The following is a 22,580-nucleotide window of genomic DNA, read 5'->3' as shown; positions in this document are numbered from 1 at the left end:
GCTAAATTAAGTTTCAAACCTAGGTTCACTGATTCCAGACCTTTCTGTAAGTTTCTCTCTATTTCCAATATTTCCTTTTATAATAGATTTATCCAGTTTATCAGCATGGGTCTAGGTGACAGGTCTAATGCATGCTTTAAAAAAAAATTCCAACCAAGTTTTTCTTCATTGTTTATCATTTTATCCATCATTGTCACCTACCATCCTTTCCATATCCTAGAATCTGTTGTAAGCTGGCTAAGATATGAAGTTCTTAAAATTGTTCTGTGGCTATCTTCAGACTTTAACTGAATCTCCTAGAGACCACATCATGTTCTTATAAAAGCACTGGGCTGTCTCTGATACAGAGTAGATACAATATGTATCAGTATAAAGCCTGTCATCTTGACCCATAAATGATCTGAAACAGCTCAGGCTGGTTAATTTCATACAGTATGTATTGATAAAAAATTATTTTTATGATTCTTTGACTGAATATTGAAGGCAAAAGGAGAAGGGTGCATCTGAGGGATGATATGGTTAAATAGCATCATCAAATCAATGGACATCAATTTGAGCAGCTCCAGGAGGTAGTGAAGGCAGGAAAGCCTGGTGTGTTGCAGTCCATGGGGTTGCAAAAAATCAGACATGACTTAGCAACTGAACAACAAAAATGGTTCTTTGATTCAACAGCTTTTATTATTTCTGAGTCTCTGCAGATAAATAACCTCACATCTTTTAATGGGAGCAGATAACCAGACTTGGGTGAGAGAATTCATTCTCCTCGGCCTGTCCAGTGACTGGGACACTCAGGTCGCTCTCTTCGTCCTGTTCTCAGTCACTTACCTGCTGACCCTGCTGGGGAACGTCCTCATTGTTCTTCTGATCAGACTGGACAGCCGACTCCACACTCCCATGTATTTCTTTCTCACCAACCTCTCCCTTGTTGATGTCTCCTATGCCACAAGCATCGTTCCTCAGATGCTGGTGCATTTTCTTGCGGAACATAAAGGGATCCCCTATGTGAGCTGTGCAGCCCAGTTATTCTTCTCCCTGGGCCTGGGTGGGATTGAGTTTGTTCTCCTGGCCGTGATGGCCTATGACCGCTATGCGGCTGTGTGCGACCTCCTGAGATACTCGGTCATCATGCATGGAGGGCTCTGTGCTAGGCTGGCCATCACATCCTGGGTCAGTGGCTCTGTCAACTCTCTCATACATACTGCCATCACCTTTCAGTTGCCTATGTGCACGAACAAGTATATTGATCACATATCCTGTGAAATCCTAGCTGTGGTCAGGCTGGCCTGTGTGGACACCTCCTCCAATGAGATCTCAATAATGGTTTCTAGCATTGTCTTGCTGATGACGCCTTTCTGCCTGGTCCTCCTGTCCTACATCAGGATCCTCTCCACCATCCTAAAGATCCAGTCCACAGAGGGGAGAAAGAAAGCCTTCCACACCTGCGCCTCTCACCTCACAGTGGTTGTCCTGTGCTATGGTATGGCCATTTTCACTTACATCCAACCCAATCCCAGCCCTTCTGTGCTTCAGGAGAAGCTGATCTCTCTCTTCTATGCCATTTTGACACCCACGCTGAACCCCATGATTTACAGTCTAAGGAATAAGGAGGTGAAGAAAGCTTGGCAGAAACTGCTAGGACAACTATTTGGATTAACATCGAAACTGGCAACTTGATGAATCATGAGCATCACTTAGAGAAAGGAGCTTTGCCTGTGTGTTCTCTTACCCATCTCAGATATGAAGCCTTATAACTGCATTGCCGTGGCAACCGGGAAGGAGATGACAAAACATGTGCTTGTGATGCTGGGTAGGAGGCTGAGTGACTGGGTTGGGTGTGGGATGTGGGGGTGTTTTTATGTCACAGCAGGATGTTCAGAGACAGTAAGCAGTGCTGTAATAGAACTTCCCACTGTTATCCACTCAGTATCCATTCATATGACCCTAGAATATTTGAAGAAAATATTTATTGTTTTGATAGCAACATGAAAAATTGTTGCAATTATGGACCCATTCTTGGATTTTACCTTGGAATACTGAATTATTCAACCACATTTTAAGGAGGTCATCTCATTTCCACTGGGAACAAAATGCATTTTCATGTTTGAATGCTCAAAACATTGTGTGCCATATATAGTCATATTTATTAATTGTGTGAGCCACTATCTTAAGGAGCATGTTGCTATCAACTGTGATTGAAATGTTTTTTGCACAACCTATTGTGGATGTACAGTCTCTGTGTGAGTAATGGAAATAAATGAGAGGAGAAACATCAACTAAAGTTCTTTTTTTACTGCGATAAAGATATAATTGAGTTATTTGTGATTGATATTATTTAAGAAAAATATGAGACAGCTACTGCTAAATAACATATGAATAATTTGGTAAGGAAACAATTGTATATATTGGGTACCTTTCAAAAGGTAAAATTGTAATTTCTTAAAATTCAGCAAACCTTTATTTGAACTTTTGGAAAAAAATAAGCAAATAAACAGCAAGATAAATGAATTCAATGTTAAGACACAGTTAATCTAAGGAAAGTAGTTTCCTTGAATAAGCCAATGAAAGATAATACAGCTTTAATATGGATTTTGTACTATAAGGATAGGTCAGTCTGCTGTGCAGATGTTATTCTCAAGTCTCCGTATTAAAGGTGTTCTTGTACTCCCCTCCACACACCTCACACACAAAGACACAAACCCCTACTTAAATCTTAACCCCCTACTTAAATCCCCTCTGTAAATCTTGTGAGCTGGCATTGCCTGTGAGTGCATCTTGACTCTAAGGATAAACCTAAACAAGATAAAAGTGGAAAGAAATGATTAAACAAGGGATAGGTAAGAGGAGACAAAGAATATAATAATTGTGGGTCTTCTCACTGTCTTCAAGGAGTCTAAAAGAGAGGCTCTCCTTTTCTTTTTTGTCTCATTATAAAGTCAATTGATTGGTTTTTGGTTGATTTGTGTTTCGGCAGTGGTGATCAGAAGCTGAGGGATTTCCACTGGCACCTATTCTTCTCCGTGAAACAAGATGGAGCTCTCATGGCTGAGAGTGCAGAGGAGGGAGGAAGAGGCAGAGGTGTGAGATGTGAGAATGGCGAAGGTACAGCCCACAGTGGGCGGCAGACGAGTGTCCCTCTTTCACTTGTGGACACCACTCTCTGCCTCAGGTATCTTTAAGTTTCATCTCAGTATCTTCAATTACAAGGTCACAAAGGTCACATTTTCCCTCTAATTTGAACGACTTTATTCTCAGCCCTCTCAAAGTTACATATGGTCATTTTGTGGACCTTGACTTTGTCGAAGACACTGCTATAGGCATTGCGTGGTATCAAAGTTGTGTTTAGATATGGCCACTTGTTGTTGTTCACTGGCTAACCTGTGTCTAACTCTTTGCAACCCCATGGACCGCAGCAGTCAGGCTTCCCTGTCCTTCACAATCTCCTGAAGTTTGCTCAGATTCATGTCCGTTGAGTGGATGATGCTATCTAACCATCTCGTCCTCTGTCGTCCTCTTCTTCTTTTGCATTCCATCTTTCCCAACATCAGGGTCTTTTCGAATGAGTTGACCCTTCACATCCGGTGGCCAAAGTATTGGAGCTTCAGTTTTAGCCTCAGTCCTTCCAGTGAATATTCAGGGTTGATTTCCTTTAGGATTGATTGGTTTGATCTCCTCGTAGTCCAAGGGACTTTCTCTTGTCTTCTCTAACACCACAATTCAAAAGCATCAATTCTTCAGTGTTCAGCCTTTGTTATGTCCAACTCTCACATCCATACATGACTACTGGAAAAACCATAGCTTTGGATACATGCACCTTTGTTGGCAAAGTGATGTCTCTGCTTTTTAATACTCTGTCTAGGTTTGTCACAGCTTCCCTTCCAAGGAACAAGCATCTTTTAATTTCAAGACTGCAGTCACCATTCACAGTGATTTTGGAGCCCAAGAAAATAAAATCTGTTACTGTTTCCTCATCTATTTGCCATGAAGTGATGGGACTGGATGCCATAATGTTAGTTGTTTGAATGTTGAGTTTCAAGCCAACTTTTTCACTTTCCTCTTTCACCCTCATCAAAAGACTTTTTAGTTCCTCTTCACTTTCTGCCATCAGAGTGGTATTGTCTGCATATCTGAGGTTGTTTATATTTATCCCAGAAATCTAGATTCCAGATTCTGACCCATTCAGCCAGGCATTTCACATGATGTATTCTGTATGGAAATTAAGTAAGAGAGTGATGCTATATAGTCTCGCCATCCTCCTTTCCCAGTTTGAAACCAGTCCCTTGTTCCATGTCTGTTTTAACTGTTGCTTCTTGACCTGCATACAGGCTTCTCAGGAGACAGGTAAGGTGGTCTAGTAGTTCCATCTCTTTAATAATTTTCCACAGTTTGTTATGATCCACACAGTGAAAGGCTTTAGCATAGTCAAAGATTCAGTTGGTGAGATATAGCCACTACCTCAGGAAATATACAGTCTTCTAGGGCAGGGGTTGGGAAACTCTTTCTGTATTAGGCCAGATAGAAAATTTTCAAGGTTTTCTGGGTCAAGCTCTCCCATAATAGCACTAAATAGCCATAGATAATGTATAAAAAAGGAATAAATGTTGCTGGTACCAATAAATCTAAATATAGGGACACTGAAATTAGAATTATATATAATTTTTACATCATAAAATCTTCTTTTTTAACCATTTAAAATATAAAAAAATTCTTTTCCTGTGGACCATACAAAAACAGTGGCAGGCCAAGTTTGACCTATGGGCAACAGTTTGCCACAGTATTATAAAGGAAATGGAACAAAATTGCAAAATTGCAACACAAGGTATACACATAAAGAGCACTGATATAAAAAGGAAAAAGGGATTCTTTCAGCATGTAGACTGAGGTCATGATGGTGAAGAGAAACTGAAGTAGTTCTCACTTTGGTTTGCATTTCAGAAAGCATCTCATTTCTTATCATCATTTAGGTTCATCTGCCCCAAATCTAAGGACTCCAAACTAATGGGTGAATGCAAGACACAAATCACATATTAGCATCATTCTTAGATATCTGCTGAGTGTGAGTTGAATGATTTATATTACTTCTTAGCCCTAGCAGCATTTAACCCCAGTGATAGGTCTTCTGGAGACACAAGCTTCCGCTTTTACTCTGTACTGTCCATTATTGTGATATCTGGGACCATCAAGCTCTCCCCTATTTTTCCCACTAAAATTCAGGCTTTTGAAGCCTAATTCTGCTGTATAAAATATAGATCCTATAAAATATACATGACCAAGTGGTTGTGTGTCTTGCCAGAGTGATGTGGTTTGCTTGTCCTTCTAGCATCAAATTTGGGTTAAGCTACTTTCAGCAAAATCTGATCCTTGTTATCTTGAGATTTTTTTCCCCTTTTTATGGAAATTATCGCTGTATGCATGCTATTGCCTGACTTCTTTGAGACTTCTACATAGTCCTCATCAAAGTATAGCAGGATAACAAAATAAGAAGTGTGATCCTGGACAAGTTATAAAACCTCTCTAAGAATCAGCTCTCTTTTTCGTAAGTTGCAAAGAATAATAAGCTCCTTGTGAGAAGTTTGAGAGGATTCAATGAAATATTATATGTAAAGTACTTAGTAAAATGACTAAGGATAAAGAATGGTTAGAGCAAAGAAATTTCATATAGATTTGGTGGGCATACAATTGGAACATCTGTTTTCACAAAACTGACAATATTAGCTAAAGCTAGACACACACATAATCTGTGATATAGCAATTGCACCACTGGGAAACAGAAATGAGGACATTTGTGGGACAAAAGATGAGTGTGTGTGTATGTGAATGTCCATCTGAGTGTTCTTTTTAACAGCAGCAAAGCAGAAACAAACTAAATGTCTATCAATGGGATGGATATCAGATTTCTTTCTTTCAGTGGGTAGTAAACTTTTGAAGTATTTTCAGAAAGAGGGCAGACTTTTAGATAAAAAATGCATAATTTGACAATGCCCAGTTAAAAGGAACCCCCCAATAGTAAGGCAAAATGGGGACAGGTCCCATGAAATAGCTGCATCAGTTCTGAAGATAGTATATGATTATAGCCCATGTATAATTTCAGAACCTTGTTAGAAGAGATATTGCTCAAAGATATCTGAGCAGTCCATGAATAACTGGACACTTTGGTTCAAATAGTCTCAATCGTGAGTACATGGACAGAAAGTCATGGGCAAATTTTAACTTCCTTAAAGTGAAACTTCACCAAAGGCAGGAGAATGTCTCCAGGGGAACCAGGGCTTCAGATTCTCCTCTCTTTTCTGGCTCATTAAAAAATTATTCTCACTTGTAAATTCTTTAAAAGCAGGTAAGAGTTTAAGGTGAGAGAATTATCATATAGAAAAAGAGAAAAAACAACAGAAACCTAACAAGCACAGCATAATTGGCCTGCAGAGATTTTATCTCTGAGGGAAAAGAAGATCCCACATCTTGCCCAGCCCAACTCTTCCTGGGGCAATGCTGGCCTCTTGTCCTGGAGGTAAGGCAGTCATGATCAGAGGCTCTCCATTGGGTTCTTAGGATTATGGTCAAGAAGAAATGATTTCCTTAACACACAGCTTCTTTCTAGGCTCATGTGACAGTTGGGTTGAGTTTGGTTAGTATAAAGATAAAGGTCACATTTGAACAATTTGTTGTAAGAAAATACATTTCAATAGCCAAACTGGTGAGAAATTTCTTTGAATACCTCTGAGAAATGAAGTACCTATAATAGGGCTTTTACTGCATTCATGGAATCATTGAACATAAGTTACTATCGGCTGTGTTCCCTGTGTCACATTGCACCCCCAGCACCTGTACACTGCTGGAAATCTGGACCAGAGGACAGGTTTGTGTTAACCAGCTCATTCTTAAACAATGATGGTCAGAGGTGGCAACTTCAGCTGGATAACTGGCTTTAAACTTTCTGTTGCTCCAAGAAGTGTAGGTGTGCATTAGGAAGTAGGAATCAGGTGGGGATAGCAACTTAGCCAGTTAACATTTGGGAGAAATCTCAAGCTTTCCTGCCAGCTTCTTTTTTGAGAAGAACATTTCTTTAGGGAGATTGAATCACAGTTCTAGGAAGGAAAAGTGGTTTAGGAATGCTGTTTGTTTTATTGTTATTGTCACTTATAACACCACCACCTTATTTTTGAAAGTCTGTTTTTAACTTTTATTTATGTATCATATTTTTGAAAGTTTTACTCATTTTACTTGTTTTGCTGTTGAATCTTTATTTTTGATTAAAAAATTATTCTTTTTACTACTGACATCATATCCTAATTCCATCACTCTTCCTACTTCCCTCACTCCAATGAATTGGGACAGATTTGAATGTATGCTGTGTTTAGACAGATGAAGAGGCTACAGCTAGACTCCCAAATTCACAGGTTCCTCAGCTGTGGATTCACCAACCATGGATTGAAAATATTAAAAATAATTCTAGAAAGTTATCAAAAGCAAAACTTGAATTTGCTACATACTGGCAACTATTTACATCACATTTACTTTGTATTAGATATTATAAGTAATCTAGAGATGATTTAAAGTGTACAGGAGCATGTGTGTGAGTTATATGCAATAACAGACCACTTTATATAAGGGAGCTGAACATCCATGGATTTTGGTGTTCACTGGAGTTCTGGAACCAATCCCGTGGATACCAAGGGGCAAGAGTAGGTAATGATAGTTGAACTGGGAAATGCAAGTTCATTGACAAAGCAATTCATTCACCCCAGGGCATGGCACTTTAAAAGCATGGAGATGATGCAGAAACATGACATGCTAACAATGAGTGTTTCTATTTGTATCAATAACTTGCTGAGCCTTTAAGGGGAATTACTGACCCAAGAACAGGGAATACTATATTTTCATTGTCAAGCCCTTAACTATTATTTGTTTTTAAGAGATGAAAGCCTCAAAACCACAAGACATCATCATCAGATTTTTCAGCAAAGTCTCCTTATTTGGTTCCTGAGAATACCTTGAATAATCATCAGGTACCTCCTGGATTGTTTTGCTTTGTTTTTCTTTTAGCCCTCTCCCAGAGAACTTGTGTTACACGAATTGTTTTGTGTGTTATAGCAGGATTAAAGACTACCTCACATACCTTTCTAGAAATATTGTCTATTAAAATGCTGTTATATACATGGTCACATTCCACTGAAAGTTCTCTGATTTTCCCCTCTGAAGTCGCTTACCTCTCTCTGGTACTTGAGGTCTTCACCAGTGATAATTTCATATTCCAACTTTTCCCTTTTTACTGGGGATAAAAAGGTAGGTTTCCTCTTTCTTTGATAGAAATATTACAAAGTGACTTGCTAATCGGAAGCTCTAGAGTAAATTCTAAAGAATTAAAGAACATTTTGTACTTTTATTGCCTCCTCTTGTAACTTATATAAATTATCTCTTGAAGTGAGAATGGTTTATCAAGCTTCATTCATAGACATTAGAAAGATTATCAAATGCAAATTTCCACAGACCCTTCTCTGCTGGATGGCACCTTTGGCATCTTATTTATCTGCGGTTATCTGCCCTGACTGTCATGAATACCCTCAAAACAAAGTATGATTTTCATCATATATTCAATGACCCTCTCTGATCACAGGCAGCAAGCAGGTAACATTTTCTTGGGATAGCTGTGCTTATATTTCACTTTCTCTACACAAAGGACAGAATAATTTGAGGGGCAGAGCATGTGGAAAATCTAGAGTGGGCTTTGTTTGGTCTGTGAGGTTCCTGGAAATCACTTGTGATTTGAATAAGGCCCAAGTAAGATTACAAAGGTCCGTCTAGTCAAGGCTATGGTTTTTCCAGTGGTCATGTATGGATGCGAGAGTTGGACTGTGAAGAAAGCTGAGCGACGAAGAATTGATGCTTTTGGACTGTGGTGTTGGAGAAGACTCTTGAGAGTCCCTTGGACTGCAAGGAGATCCAACCAGTCCATTCTAAAGGAGATCAGCCCTGGGTGTTCTTTGGAAGGAATGATGCCAAAGCTGAAACTCCAGTACTTTGGCCACCTCATGTGAAGAGTTGACTCATTGGAAGAGTCTGATGTTGGGAGGGATTGGGGGCAGGAGGAGAAGGGGACGACAGAGGATGAGATGGCTGGATGGCATCACTGACTCGATGGACGTGAGTCTCAGTGAACTCCGGGAGTTGGTGATGGACAGGGAGGCCTGGCATGCTGTGATTCATGGGGTCGCAAAGAGTCGGACATGACTGAGCGACTGAACTGAACTGAACTGAATTGAAAATTACTAAGCGTTCCAGAGATAATACTCAAGCTCTTGTACTTTCTGAAGTACTAGTACATCAGCAGGATTAGAAAGTTTGAGGATGGTATTGAACAGAGTATGCTATTACTTTCTGGTCATGTTAGGCACAGTAAGAGGGAGCATAGCATTAGGATGAGAAAAGACAGTTTTCTAAGGCACAGGGGACAGTCACGTATTTCAGATGGAGATAAAAGTAAAGAGGGTTAAAGGAAAGAGGTAATCATCAGTCATTTCACTGAGTTAACTTTAATTTTTCCATTACATTTTGTAGTCTCCAAACCACAAAAATCCCTATCCAGAATATATAGAAATAGAATTGGAAAGAATGTGCAACCAGTTTCCCCTTATCGTTTAGTTAATAGGCTAGCACGTGTGCAACTATCTGAGCTTTTATCTCTAAGGAAGATGGTTAATGCATCTTTGTTTCTTGACAGTCATCCTCTGTTGTTGACCCCACGCACTGTGGTTCTTTCAAGGGAGGAGAAATACAATACAGATTCTTCCCGCTTATTCTCTCAACCAGATAAAAGACAAATAGGTGAAGGTTTCTCAAAACTGAGTCTGATTACTCAGGTCTTCATTTTCCATCTCACTGAACTGGAGATGTAATTTTTGACAATTTTTAGCTCCTAAAAACTATTTTATATTTGCTACCTTCTAACTTATAACCCAAAATTTGTGATGTTAAAAGGGTGGAAATTTAATATTTCATTTTCACAATCAAAGAATCCAGAAGTAAAAAAGTGATAAAACCATTCATCCCTGTTAGGTTCCATTCAATATGGATTTTGAGATCATAAGAAGGGAAAAACTGGTATCTAACAAAGAAGTAAACAAACTCCACAGTTAGGAGTTGGCTTTAAAGAAAAAATCACATTTTACAGTTAACATTTTAACTCAATTATCTAAGCATTTTAATGAAAATCTTCCCACTTAAGGAATGAGAAGAGTTTTCTATTCTCCTTGGATCTGAGCCATATCGTGCATTCTACGGTGGTCGCAAACCCAGAAGGAGACACATGATCTGAAAACGCACGCCACTTAATATTGGATGGCTGTTTTGTCTAAATGACTTCATAAGATCCTCTGGCACCTTAAGTATCTAGTCTTTTTCGATTTATAACTTGGGTTTGGACTTCAGAGGCCCATGGGCAGGGAAAACCAGACAGGGATGAGTGAGTTCATTCTTCTGGGGCTGTCCAGCCTCTGGGAGACCCAGGTCTCCCTCTTTGTCCTTTTCCTGGCCATGTATCTGGTGACCGTGCTGGGGAACTTCCTGATAATACTCCTTATCAGACTGGACAGCCGGCTAAACACACCCATGTACTTTTTCCTCAGTGTCCTGTCGTTTGTGGACGTCTGTTATACCAACAGCACGGTCCCCCAGATGCTCGTTCACTTCCTGTCAGCCCGGAAGTCCATTCCATTCTACAGCTGTGTGCTCCAGCTGCTTATCTCCTTGGCAATGGGCAGCACAGAGTTCTTCCTGCTGGGGGCCATGGCCTATGACCGCTACGTGGCAGTGTGCCACCCCTTGCACTATACGGTCATCATGCACGGAGAGCTGTGCCTGGGGCTGGCGGCAGGCTGCTTGGCTGCTGGTTTCATGAATTCGCTGATGCAGACAATCATCACCTTTCAGCTACCTCTGTGCCATAAGGTTGTTAATCACTTTGCCTGTGAGATGTTGGCTATGCTGAAGCTGGCCTGTGTGGACACCTCCTTCAACAAGGTCATGGTGGCTGTCTCAGGATTTCTGGTCATCATGCTTCCCTGTTTTCTTGTTCTTTTCTCCTACGGTCATATAGTCGCTACCATTCTGAGTATTCGCTCTGCCCAGGGACGCCGCAAAGCGTTTGGGACCTGCGCCTCTCACCTCACTGTGGTTTCCATGTGCTTTGGCACAGCCATCTTCACATACTTAAGACCCACGGCTGGCTCCTCCGCAGAACAGGAGAAGAGGGTTGCTTTGTTCTATGCTGTGGTGACCCCAATGCTGAATCCCTTAATCTATAGCTTGAGAAACAAGGAAGTGAGGAGCGCTTTTAGAAGAGTGTTGGGAAAGTTTAGTGAAAAAAGGTAACGATTCAAAGAATTTCTCTTTCCAACAGCCCATAAAACGACATTTTAATTAAAGAGAAAATGATGGATGTGCCCTTTCTCCTCAGATTTGCTGATAAGGCAGATCATGGTGAACAAGCTTTTCTAGACTGACTTTCCACATTCATCCACATTTTGACTGTGTGCATCATTCCACCCAGTCCATTCTAAAGGAGATCAGCCCTGGGTGTTTGGAAGGAATGACGCTAAAGCTGAAACTCCAGTACTTTGGCCACCTCATGCGAAGAGCTGACTCATTGGAAAAGACTCTGATGCTGGGAGGGATTGGGGACAGGAGGTAAAGGGGACGACAGAGGATGAGATGGCTGGATGGCATCACCGACTCGAAGGATGTGAGTTTGAGTGAACTCTGGGAGATGGTGACGGACAGGGAGGCCTGGTGTGCTGCAATTCATGGGGTCGCAAACAGTTGGACATGACTGAGTGACTGAACTGAACTGAACTGATCACTACTGCAGTAAACAATCTGCCTGCAGCACAGGAGATGTAGGTTCGATCTCTGGGTCACGACAATACCCTGGAAATGGCAACTCATTCCAGTATCCTTGCCTGGGAAATCCCATGGACAGAGGAGCCTGGAGGGCTATAGTCCATGGGGTCACAAAAGAGTCAACATGATTGAGCAAAACAACAACAACAACGACAAAAATTTTTAAAGCCTTTAATTCTTATGCTGCAGTCTTCTGGATAACCTCTCCTCCTAGACTTCATATCCCCCTTTTTACTTTCAAATTCTTCTTGCATGTTCCCTCAGAAAATGCAATATAAATAGTAAAAAATTTCAGGGTGGGAACAGCCACACTTCATGTGGCTTTGAAAACTCTCTAACCTCTAGTTTCCTCAATTATAAAAACAAGTGATCATAACCAGTGATGTGATTATTTTGAAGATTATAGATTATCTATGTAAAATGCCTAGTAGAGTGGTGGCATAGAGTAGATATTCAACTATTTTTTTTAAAGTAGGATTACACAATTGTAGGGCCACATGTTATGCAAACCTCTATATATACAACTATTCAAAATGAGTTTTTTTCCTTTTGCTATGGCTCTAGTAGATCACGTTCTATGTCTGCTCAAAGTAATTACTTTACCCAGAACTATGGCATTTATTCATTCATCCATCCATGCATCTATCTCTACCTAACTACCTACCTACACATCTATCTCTTATGCATTTTTTTAGCTACAGGCCAGACAAGACCTTTCTTGTGATCTCCAAACATATGTATCAATGTTTGATTGACTCCTTCACTTACATTATATAAATCTCATTCTTACCATAGTTAAAATAGAGCTATTATGCTTGCTTCCTCTGCCCCAAGCTATTCCTTTCCTCTTGCCACCAAACACCTTCACTGTATTAGTAAAAGGGACCATCATACCTCAGAGTAATTTCTGATTCCTTTCTTTTACATTCTACCCAGCAATAGATTTCATTTGCTTGCCAAAAAAATATGTAATTAACTGGTCTGTTTCCACCTCTCTTTTTTACATTCTGTTCTGCACACAACAACTTTAATTTTTAAAATTATTGTTTGCTTTTTTACTTTATGTTGTAAGCAAAAACAGAGGCAGAACACAATACTGAATGTATAACTTATTGAATTATTATAAGACAAACCCTCTTGTAACCACCGCTCAAGTTAAAACAACAACAAAAGATCTGCTAGCTGCTCCAACAGCCCCTCCACGTATCCTAATGACAACTCCTTTTTCCCAAAAGTAACTATTCTTTTGACCTTTGTAGTAATTACTGTATTGTATTTACTTATGGCTTTATTCTTCAAGCAAACATCCCTAGTCACTGTAGTCGAATTTTGCCCAGTTTTCTCTATTTGATATGCTTAGAAATCTCTCTACTCTACAGGGCCCCTCTAACTCTGTTTTTTCCCTACAGTTTATTTGAGTGATCTGGGCCATTTGACCTGTAGAAGGCTTCTTTATCTTAGAAAACAAATCAGGTCACATCTTTTTCCTGCTTAGAATAAAATCCAAACTCCACATGTGCAGGGCCTGATATGGCCTTGTGTGTGCCTGCTTCTTCATCTGCATCCTGATTCCCTCCTCCTCTCTGATTGTTCTCAGGGCACACCGTTTGTCTATCAGGGTTGGAAGAAAAGGACTGTCTCTATAAAAGGAAATTTTATTTTTTTACAAGTCATATGAATTCATGAAAAAAATAATTGTAGGCCTGTTAGATTTTTCTATGTGAAATCTGAGACTTACCCAATGTATTAATAATTTACTAATAAGCACTCATAGGTTTAGTAATAAATGCTACCTTTCACTGGAAATTCTCAATCCTATCAATTAGTGTCATGAATAACTGGGCTCAAATTTATGAGTAAAATCTCAAGAGTAAAGATATTTTGATCTCTCACTTTTTAAGAGGAGAAAATTCAAGTGTTTGCCTTAGAAAGGGCAAAATATTATGTTCACCAGTTAAACTATAAACTTCATGTAAGGACTATGTATTTTATCTCATTTTTTTCCCCAGTGCCTTAACAGTGCCAATAAATACCTGCTTTGAAACTTTCTTTACTATTTTAGAGGTTGCCTTTTATGAAACATATAAAGATAATTCATATTAGAATTTAGTATAGTGGTAAATAAGACTTTTAAAAATAGGTGCTGAGTTAACTGGTCCGTATTGTTCCTCAGTAGATGAAATATTATCACCCATACAAGTCTTCTTTCATTAACTGAAATTGATTAATTCTATTTTATCCCATTCTTTATTCTTAATTCTTCCTTGCTGTGTGGACAACTATTCTGGTATGTTTAATGCATGCAATGATGTTTGAGAGTATGTTTATGTATTTAGAAATATATTAACTACTCAATAAACTAAACAATGTCTAAGTTTATTTATTTTTTTAACCAAACCCTCTATTGCTAGTCTATTACTTCAATAGACTAATAGACTAATATACAGAGTAATCCATGGTGTATACCATATTTTAGCTACCATTCTTTGTTGTGGTACCCAACCCCCCCCTCACCACATATGGCCCTATGATTTACACCATAATACATGTGCACTTAAAGACCTATGGGGATTTATTTAGGGGATATACACAGGAACCAAATAGCTTGGTAATGGATAATGCTCTCCAGATTGGCTTTATCTACACTCTTACTTCGGAGAAGGCAATGGCACCCCACTCCTGGACTCTTGCCTGGAAAATCCCATGGACAGAGGAGCCTGGTAGGCTGCAGTCTATGGGGTCACTAAGAGTCAGACACGACTGAGCAACTTCACTTTCACTTTTCACTTTCATGCATTGGAGAAGGAAATGGCAACCCACTCCAGTGTTCTTGCCTGGAGAATCCCAGGGGCGGGGGAGCCTGGTGGGCTCTGGGGTCGCACAGAGTCGGACACGACTGAAGCGACTTAGCAGCAGCAGCACACTCTTACTTCAGTGTGGGAGGGTTCTTATGTATCCACAGCCTGCTTGTTTTAAATTTTTTCTACCCTAGAAGGTATAAATTTGTTTTATTTTGCATTATTCTTATAATTAATCAATATGAACATGTCTTCACATGCTGAACTTCTGATTTTATCTACCTTCACCCCACCCCATTCTATTCATGCCTTCCCCAGCTCAGTTCATGATAACTCCATCATTGCAGTGATTAGGACATTTCTGTCTTTTTCTCATATCTGCTTTAAATGGGCAAGCGTAGCCTGTTGTCTCTGTTCTCAAAATATATACATAATATGATCACATCTCAACATCGCATCTCACACATCCCAGTGTGAGCCACCCTTCCTCCTGCTCGAGTTACTGCAATTGCCAGTATCAAGTTTCCCTGCTTCTGTTCTTATATCCCAGGATTCAGAGTGATCCATTTAAAACATAAATGAAAGAGACACGTGTACCCCAATGTTCATCACAGCACTGTTTATAATAGCCAGGACATGGAAGCAACCTAGATGTCCATCAGCAGATGAATGGATAAGAAAGCTGTGGTACATATACACAAAAGAGTATTACTCAGCCATTAAAAAGAATACATTTGAATCAGTTCTAATGAGGTCGATGAAACTGGAGCCTATTATACAGAGTGAAGTAAGCCAGAAAGAAAAACACCAATATAGTATACTAACACATATATATGGAATTTAGAAAGATGGTAACGATAATCCTGTATGAGAGACAGCATAAGAGAGACACAGATGTATTGAACAGTCTTTTGGACTCTGTGGGAGAGGGTGAAGGTGGGATGATTTGGGAGAATGGCATTGAAACATGTATATTATCATATGTGAAACGAATCGCCAGTCCAGGTTTGATGCATGATACAGGATGCTTGGAGCTGGTGCACTGGGATGACCCAGAGGGATGGGATGGGAAGGGAGGTGGGAGGGGGTTTCAGGATGGGGAACACGTGTACACCCGTGGTGGATTCATGTCAATGTATGGCAAAACCAATACAATATTGTAAAGTAATTAGCCTCCAATTAAAATAAATAAATTTATATTAAAAATAAATAAAACATAACTCAAATCATGTCCTTCCTCTTTCAACCTTGCACTTATTCAGAGTAAAACCCAAATATTTACAATGAACACAGGCTTTTCTTCTAACTATACTGTCTGCATGGAATGCCTCTTTCTCAGGTACGCACTTCTTTATCTCCTCCAGTTCTTCATTTAACTATCATCAATGCCCTATTTGATCCTGCAAACATTCTCCTTGCCCCCTACTCCTATTTCTTCTTCAGTTCAGTTCAGTTGCTCAGACGTGTCTGACTCTGTGACCCCATGGACTGCAGCACGCCAGGCTTCCCTGTCCATCACCAACTCCCAGAGCCTACTCAAACTCATGTCCATCACATCAGTGATGCCATCTAACTATCTGATCCTCTGTCGTCCCCTTCTCCTCCCACCTTGAATCTTTCCCAGCATCAGGGTCTTTTCCAGTGAGTCAATTCTTCACATCAGGTAGCCAAAATATTGGAGCTTCAGCTTCAGTATCAGTCCTTCCAGTGAATATTCAGGACTGGTTTCCTTTAGGATGGACTGGTTGGATAGCCTTGCAGTCCAAGGGACTCTCAAGAGTCTTCTCCAACACCACAGTTCAAAAGCATCAATTCTTCTGCACTCAGCTTTCTTTATATCCATATATATATCTCATATCCATATATGACTACTGGAAAAACCATAACTTTGACTAGATGGACCTTTGTTGGTAAAGTAATGTCTCTGCTTTTTAATATGCTGTCTAGGTTGATTATAACTTTTCTTCCAAGAAGCAAACATCTTTTAATATCATGGCTGCTGTAACCACCTGCAGTGATTTTGGAGCCCCAAAATAAAGTCTGTCACTCTTTCCATTGATTCCCCATCTATTTGATGGGGAATCATGATCTTAATTTTCTGAATGTTGAGTTTTAAGCCAACTTTTTCACTCTCCTCTTTCACTTTCATCAGGAGGCTCTTTAGTTCTTGTTTGCTTTCTGCCATAAGGGTGGTGTCATCTATATATCTGAGGTTGATGTTTCTCCCAGCAATCTTGATTCCAGCTTGTGATTCATCCAGCCCAGCATTTTACATGATGTACTCTGCATATAAGTCAAGTTAGCAGGGTGACAATATACAACCTTGACATGCTCCTTTCCTGATTTGGAACAAGTCCTGTTGTTGCATGTCCAGTTTTAACTGTTGCTTCTTGACCTGCATACAGATTTCTCAGGAGGCAGGTCAGGTGGTCTGGTATTCCCATCTCTTTCAGAATTTTCCACAGTTTGTTGTGAGCCACACAGTCAAAGGCTTTGTCATAATCAATAAAGCAAAAGTAGATGTTTTCCTGGAACTCTCTTGCTTTTGCGATGATCCAGTGGATGTTGGCAATTTGATCTCTGGTTCCTCTGCCTTTTCTAAATCCACCTTGAACATCTGCAAGTTCATGGTTCATGTACTGCTGGAGCCTGACTTGGAGAATTTAGAGCATTACTTTGCTAGCGTGTGAGATGAGTGCAATTGTGTAGTAGATTGAACATTCTTTGGCATTGCCTTTCTTTGGGATTGAAATGAAAACTGACTTTTTCCAGTCTTGTGGCCACTGCTGAATTTTTCAGGTTTGCTGGCATATTGATGCAGCATCATCTTTTAGGATTTGAAATAGCTCAACTGGAATTCCATCACCTCCACTGGTTTTATTCGCCGTGATGTTTACTAAGGCCCACTTAACTTCGCATTCCAGGATGTTTGGCTCTCAGTGAGTGATCACACCATCGTGGTTCTCTGGGTCATGAAAATCTTTTTTTTGTGTAGCTCTTCTGTGTATTCTTGCCACCTCTTCTTTATATCTTCTGCTTCTGTTAGGTCCATATCATTACTGTTCTTTATTGTGCTCATCTTTGCATGAAATATTCCCTTGGTAGCTCTAATTTTCTTGAAGAGATCTCTAGCCTTTCCCATTCAATTGTTTTCCTCTATTTCTTTGCAATGATCACTGAGGAAGGCTTTGTTATCTCTCCCTGCTATTCTTTGGAACTCTGCATTCAAATGGGTATATCTTTCCTTTTCTCCTTTGCCTTTCGCTTCTCTTTTCTCAGGTATTTGTAAGGCCTTGTCAGACAATCATTTTGCCTTGTTGCATTTCTTTCTCTTGGGGATGGTCTTGATCCTTGCCTCCTGTACAATGTCATGAACCTCCATCCATAGTTCTTCAGGCACTCTATCAGATCTAATCCCTTGAATCTATTTGTCACTTCCACTGTATAATTGTAAGGGATTTGATTTAGGTCATACCTGAATGGTCCAGTGGTTTTCCCTACTTTCTTCAATTTAAGTCTGAATTTGGCAATAATGAGTTCACAATCTGAGCCAAAGTCGGCTCCCAGTCTTATTTTTGCTGACTGTATAGAGCTTCTCCATCATTTGCTGCAAAGAATATAATCAATCTGATTTTGGTATTGACCATCTCGTGATGTCCATGTGTAGAGTCTTATCTTGTGTTATCGGAAGAGGGTGTTTGCTATGACAAGTGCATTCTCTTGGCAAAACTCTGTTATCCTTTGACCTGCTTCATTTTGTATTCCAAGGCCAAATTTGCCTGTTACTCCAGGTATCTTTTCCATGCCAAGATGGTGGAGGAATAGAACAGGGAGACCACTTTCTCCCCCTCAAATTCATCAAAAGATCATTTGAATGCTGAACAACTTCCACAAAACAGCTTCTGAACACTGGTGAAGGACACTGGGCACCCAGAAAGGCACCCCATTCTCTTTGAAAGGAGGCAGGACAAAATATAAAAGACAAAAAAAAGAAAAAGAGAGACAAAAGTGTTAGGGATGGAGACCTGTCCTGGGGAGGGAGTTGTGAAGAAGGAGAAGATTTCACACGGTAGGAACCCCTCTCACAGGCGGGTGTGTGGGGAGTTTTGGAATCTCAGAAAGCAACATAACAGAAAAAAAAAACCAACAAACCCACAGAATACATGCCTAACCATAACTGCAGAAAAGAGAACTTTTCCCGTGAAAGGCTCTAACCTAACAACTTAAGGCACAGCCTGGCCCACTCACAGAACAAAGGATTGAGCAAATACCAAAGGAGAGCTGGCCAGCTCCCCTCTCACCCAGAGGCAGAGAGGCAGGCTTGTGATAGCCAGAGCCAGAAGGCAAGGGGCTGATACAATCTCAGCCCCAGAAATGGCATCTTCCACGAAACTGTGAGCAGACTCCCAGCTGCTAACCACATCTTCCTGAGATCCTGGATGGTTGACATCTGCCAGGAGGGTCACAGCCTGATGCCAGCTCTCCAGAGGAGACATACAGCACACCTGAGATGGTTCTCTCGTGGAGCGCCCGGGAAACTGAGTGTTCAGGACTGGGGAGGTCATTAAGATGCACGGCCCATGTGGGACAGTCAGTCCCCAAGCATTCAGTTACCTGAGCTTCTCAGACCTGCGAAGGGCACGAAACACACGCCCAACACACAGATTGAGCGAGAACTGTGTCTGAGTGTCTCCTATAGTGGTACGGGTTAGCAGTGGCCTGCCACAGGGGCTCTGGGTGCAGCAGACCTGGCTGTAGCATAAGCCCTCTTAGAGGAGGTCACCATTAACTCCACCACAGAACCACCAGAACTTACACAGGGCTGGGGAAACAGACTCTTGTGGGGCACAAACAGAACCATGTGTGTACCAGGACCCAGGAGAAAGGCGCAGTGCCCCCACAAGAGACTGACCCAGACTTGCCTGAGTGTCCAGGAGTCTCTGGTGGAGGCATGGGTCAGTGGTGGCCTGCTGCAGGGTTGGGAGCACTCAGTGTGGCAGTGTATGCATGGGACCTTTTGAGGGAAGTCGCCATTATCTTCATTACCTCCACCATAGTTTCAGTTCAGTTCAGTTCAGTTCAGTTGCTCAGTCGTATCTCACTCTTTGCGACCCCATGAATTGCAGCACGCCCGGCCTCCCTGTCCATCACCAACTCCTGGAGTTCACTCAGACTTACGTCCATCGAGTCAGTGATGCCATCCAGCCATCTCATCCTCTGTCGTCCCCTTCTCTTCCTGCCCCCAATCCCTCCCAGCATCAGACTCTTCCAATGAGTCAACTCTTCGCATGAGGTGGCCAAAGTACTGGAGTTTCAGCTTCAGCATCATTCCTTCCCAAGAAATCCCAGGGCTGATCTCCTTCAGAATGGACTGGTTGGATCTCCTTGCAGTCCAAGGGACTCTCAAGAGTCTTCTCCAACACCACAGTTCAAAAGCATCAATTCTTTGGCGCTCAGCTTTCTTCACAGTCCAACTCTCACATCCATATGAGAGAGTCAATTCCTAGGTAGGTTGATAAGGAGTCTAGGGGTCCCCAAGGAGAGAGGGGTCTGGAATTCTCAAGGAGGAAGAAAGGACAAACTTTTTTTCCTTCTCTACATTCCTTAGGATTATATAACAATAATGTATCCTGCCTGACGACAGTCTCTGGATTAAACCTTCTGGCTAATTCTGTTATCTTAAAATGTAAATTATGGGAGTAGGTCTGGTGAGGTCTTTATAACCTCCAGACATTCTTTGGATTCATTGGAGAGTATATAACTTCATTGCTAACACTAGCAAGTGGGTACTCTTTCTGCCCCCTTCTGATGCCTATGTCATAAGCTTTTTCTATCTCCTTTATACTTTAATAAAACTTTATTACACAAAAGCTCTGGCAATCAAGCCTCGTCACTGGCCCTGGATTGAATTCTTCTCCTCCGGGGGCCAAGAATCCCGGTGTCTTCATGATTCAACAAACTTTCACATACATGACCACTGGAAAAACCATAGCCTTGACTAGATGGACCTTTGTTGGCAAAGTAATGTCTCTGCTTTTCAATATGCTATCTAGGTTGGACATAACTTTTCTTCCAAGGAGTAAGCGTCTTTTAATTTCATGGCTGCAGTCACCATCTGCAGTGATTTTGGAGCCCCCCAAAATAAAGCCTGACACTGTTTCCACTGTTTCCCCATCTATTTCAGATCTGGTCCCCAGATCTGATGCCATGATCTTCATTTTCTAAATGTTGAGTTTTAAGCCAACTTTTTCACTCTCCTCTTTCACTTTCATCAAGAGGCTTTTGAGTTCCTCTTCACTTTCTGCCATAAGGTGGTGTCATCTGCATATCTGAGGTTATTGATATTTCTCCCGGCAATCTTGATTCCAGCTTGTGCTTCTTCCAGCCCAGTGTTTCTCATGATGTACTCTGCATATAAGTTAAATAAGCAGGGTGACAATATACAGCCTTGACGTCCTCCTTTTCCTATTTGGAACCAGTTTGTTGTTCCATGTCCAGTTTTAACTGTTGCTTCCTGACTTGCATATAGGTTTCTCAAGAGGCAGGTCAGGTGGTCTGGTATTCCCATCTCTTGAAAAATTTTCCACAGTTTATTGTGATCCACACAGTCAAAGGCTTTGGCATAGTCAATAAAGCAGAAATAGATGTTTTTCTGGAACTCTCTTGCTTTTTCCATGATCCACTGGATGTTGGCAATTTGATCTCTGGTTCCTCTACCTTTTCTAAAACCAGCTTGAACATCTGGAAGTTCACGGTTCACATACTGTTGAAGCCTGGCTTGGAGAATTTTGAGCATTACTTTACTAGCGTGTGAGATGAGTGCAATTGTGTGATAGTTTGATCATTCTTTGGCATTACCTTTCTTTGGGATTGGAATGAAAACTGACCTTTTCCAGTCCTGTGGCCACTGCTGAGTGTTCCAAATTTGCTGGCATATTGAGTGCAGCACTTTCACAGCATCATCTTTCAGGATTTGAAAGAGCTCAACTGGAATTCCATCACCTCCACTAGCTTTGTTTGTAGTGATGCTTTCTAAGGCCCACTTGACTTCACATTCCAGGATGTCTGGCTCTAGGTCAGTGATCACACCATCATGATTATCTGGGTCGTGAAGATCTTTTTTGTACAGTTCTTCTGTGTATTCTTGCCACCTCTTCTTAATATCTTCTGCTTCTGTTAGGTCCATACCATTTCTGTCCTTTATCGAGCCCATCTTTGCATGAAATGTTCCCTTGGTATCTCTAGTTTTCTTGAAGAGATCCCTAGTCTTTCCCATTCTGTTGTTTTCCTCTATTTCCTTGCATTGATCACTGAGGAAGGCTTTCTTATCTCTTCTTGCTATTCTTTGGAACTCTGCATTCAGATGCTTATATCTTTCCTTTTCTCCTTTGCTTTTCACTTCTCTTCTTTTCACAGCTATTTATAAGGCCTCCTCAGACAGCCATTTTGCTTTTTTGTATTTCTTTTCCATGGGGATGGTCTTGATCCCTGTCTCCTGTACAATGTCATGAACCTCAGTCCATAGTTCATCAGGTACTCTCTCTATCACATCTAGTCCCAGGCCCCAGGTAAATAACAGGGAGGGAACACAGCCCTGCCCATCAACAGAAAATTGGATTAAAGATTTACTGATGGGCCCGCCCATCAGAACAAGACCCAGTTTCCCCCTCAGCCAGTCTCTTCCATCAGGAAGTTTCCATAAGCCTCTCATCCTTATCCATCAGAGGGCAGATAGACTGAAAACCACAATCACAGAAAACTAACCAAACTGATCACATGGACCACAGCCTTGTCTAACTTGGTGAAACTATGAGCCATGCTGTGTACGGCCACCCAAGATGGATGGGTCATGGCAGAGAGTTCTGACCAAACGTGGTCCACTGGAGAAGAGAA

At 41.0% G+C, this 22,580-nt stretch overlaps 2 protein-coding genes across 2 annotated transcripts; both read left to right on the top strand.

Moving 5' to 3' along the window:
* Nucleotides 1–720: 720 nt before the first annotated feature.
* Nucleotides 721–1,674, top strand: LOC113891828 (olfactory receptor-like protein OLF3). Its single transcript, XM_027540308.1, has one exon. The coding sequence runs from the start codon at nt 721–723 to the stop codon at nt 1,672–1,674; it is 954 nt and encodes a 317-aa protein (XP_027396109.1).
* An 8,751-nt stretch (nt 1,675–10,425) lies between these two features.
* LOC113891796 (olfactory receptor-like protein OLF3) lies at nt 10,426–11,361 on the top strand. Its single transcript, XM_027540279.1, has one exon. It carries the CDS (start codon nt 10,426–10,428, stop codon nt 11,359–11,361), a length of 936 nt encoding a protein of 311 aa, XP_027396080.1.
* Nucleotides 11,362–22,580: the final 11,219 nt, after the last annotated feature.

Source organism: Bos indicus x Bos taurus, chromosome 4, assembly GCF_003369695.1.
Source record: "Bos indicus x Bos taurus breed Angus x Brahman F1 hybrid chromosome 4, Bos_hybrid_MaternalHap_v2.0, whole genome shotgun sequence".
Classification (NCBI taxonomy): Eukaryota; Metazoa; Chordata; class Mammalia; order Artiodactyla; family Bovidae; genus Bos; species Bos indicus x Bos taurus.
The sequence above is the reverse complement of the archived record's forward strand: the minus strand, read 5'-3'. Positions and strand labels throughout refer to the sequence as shown.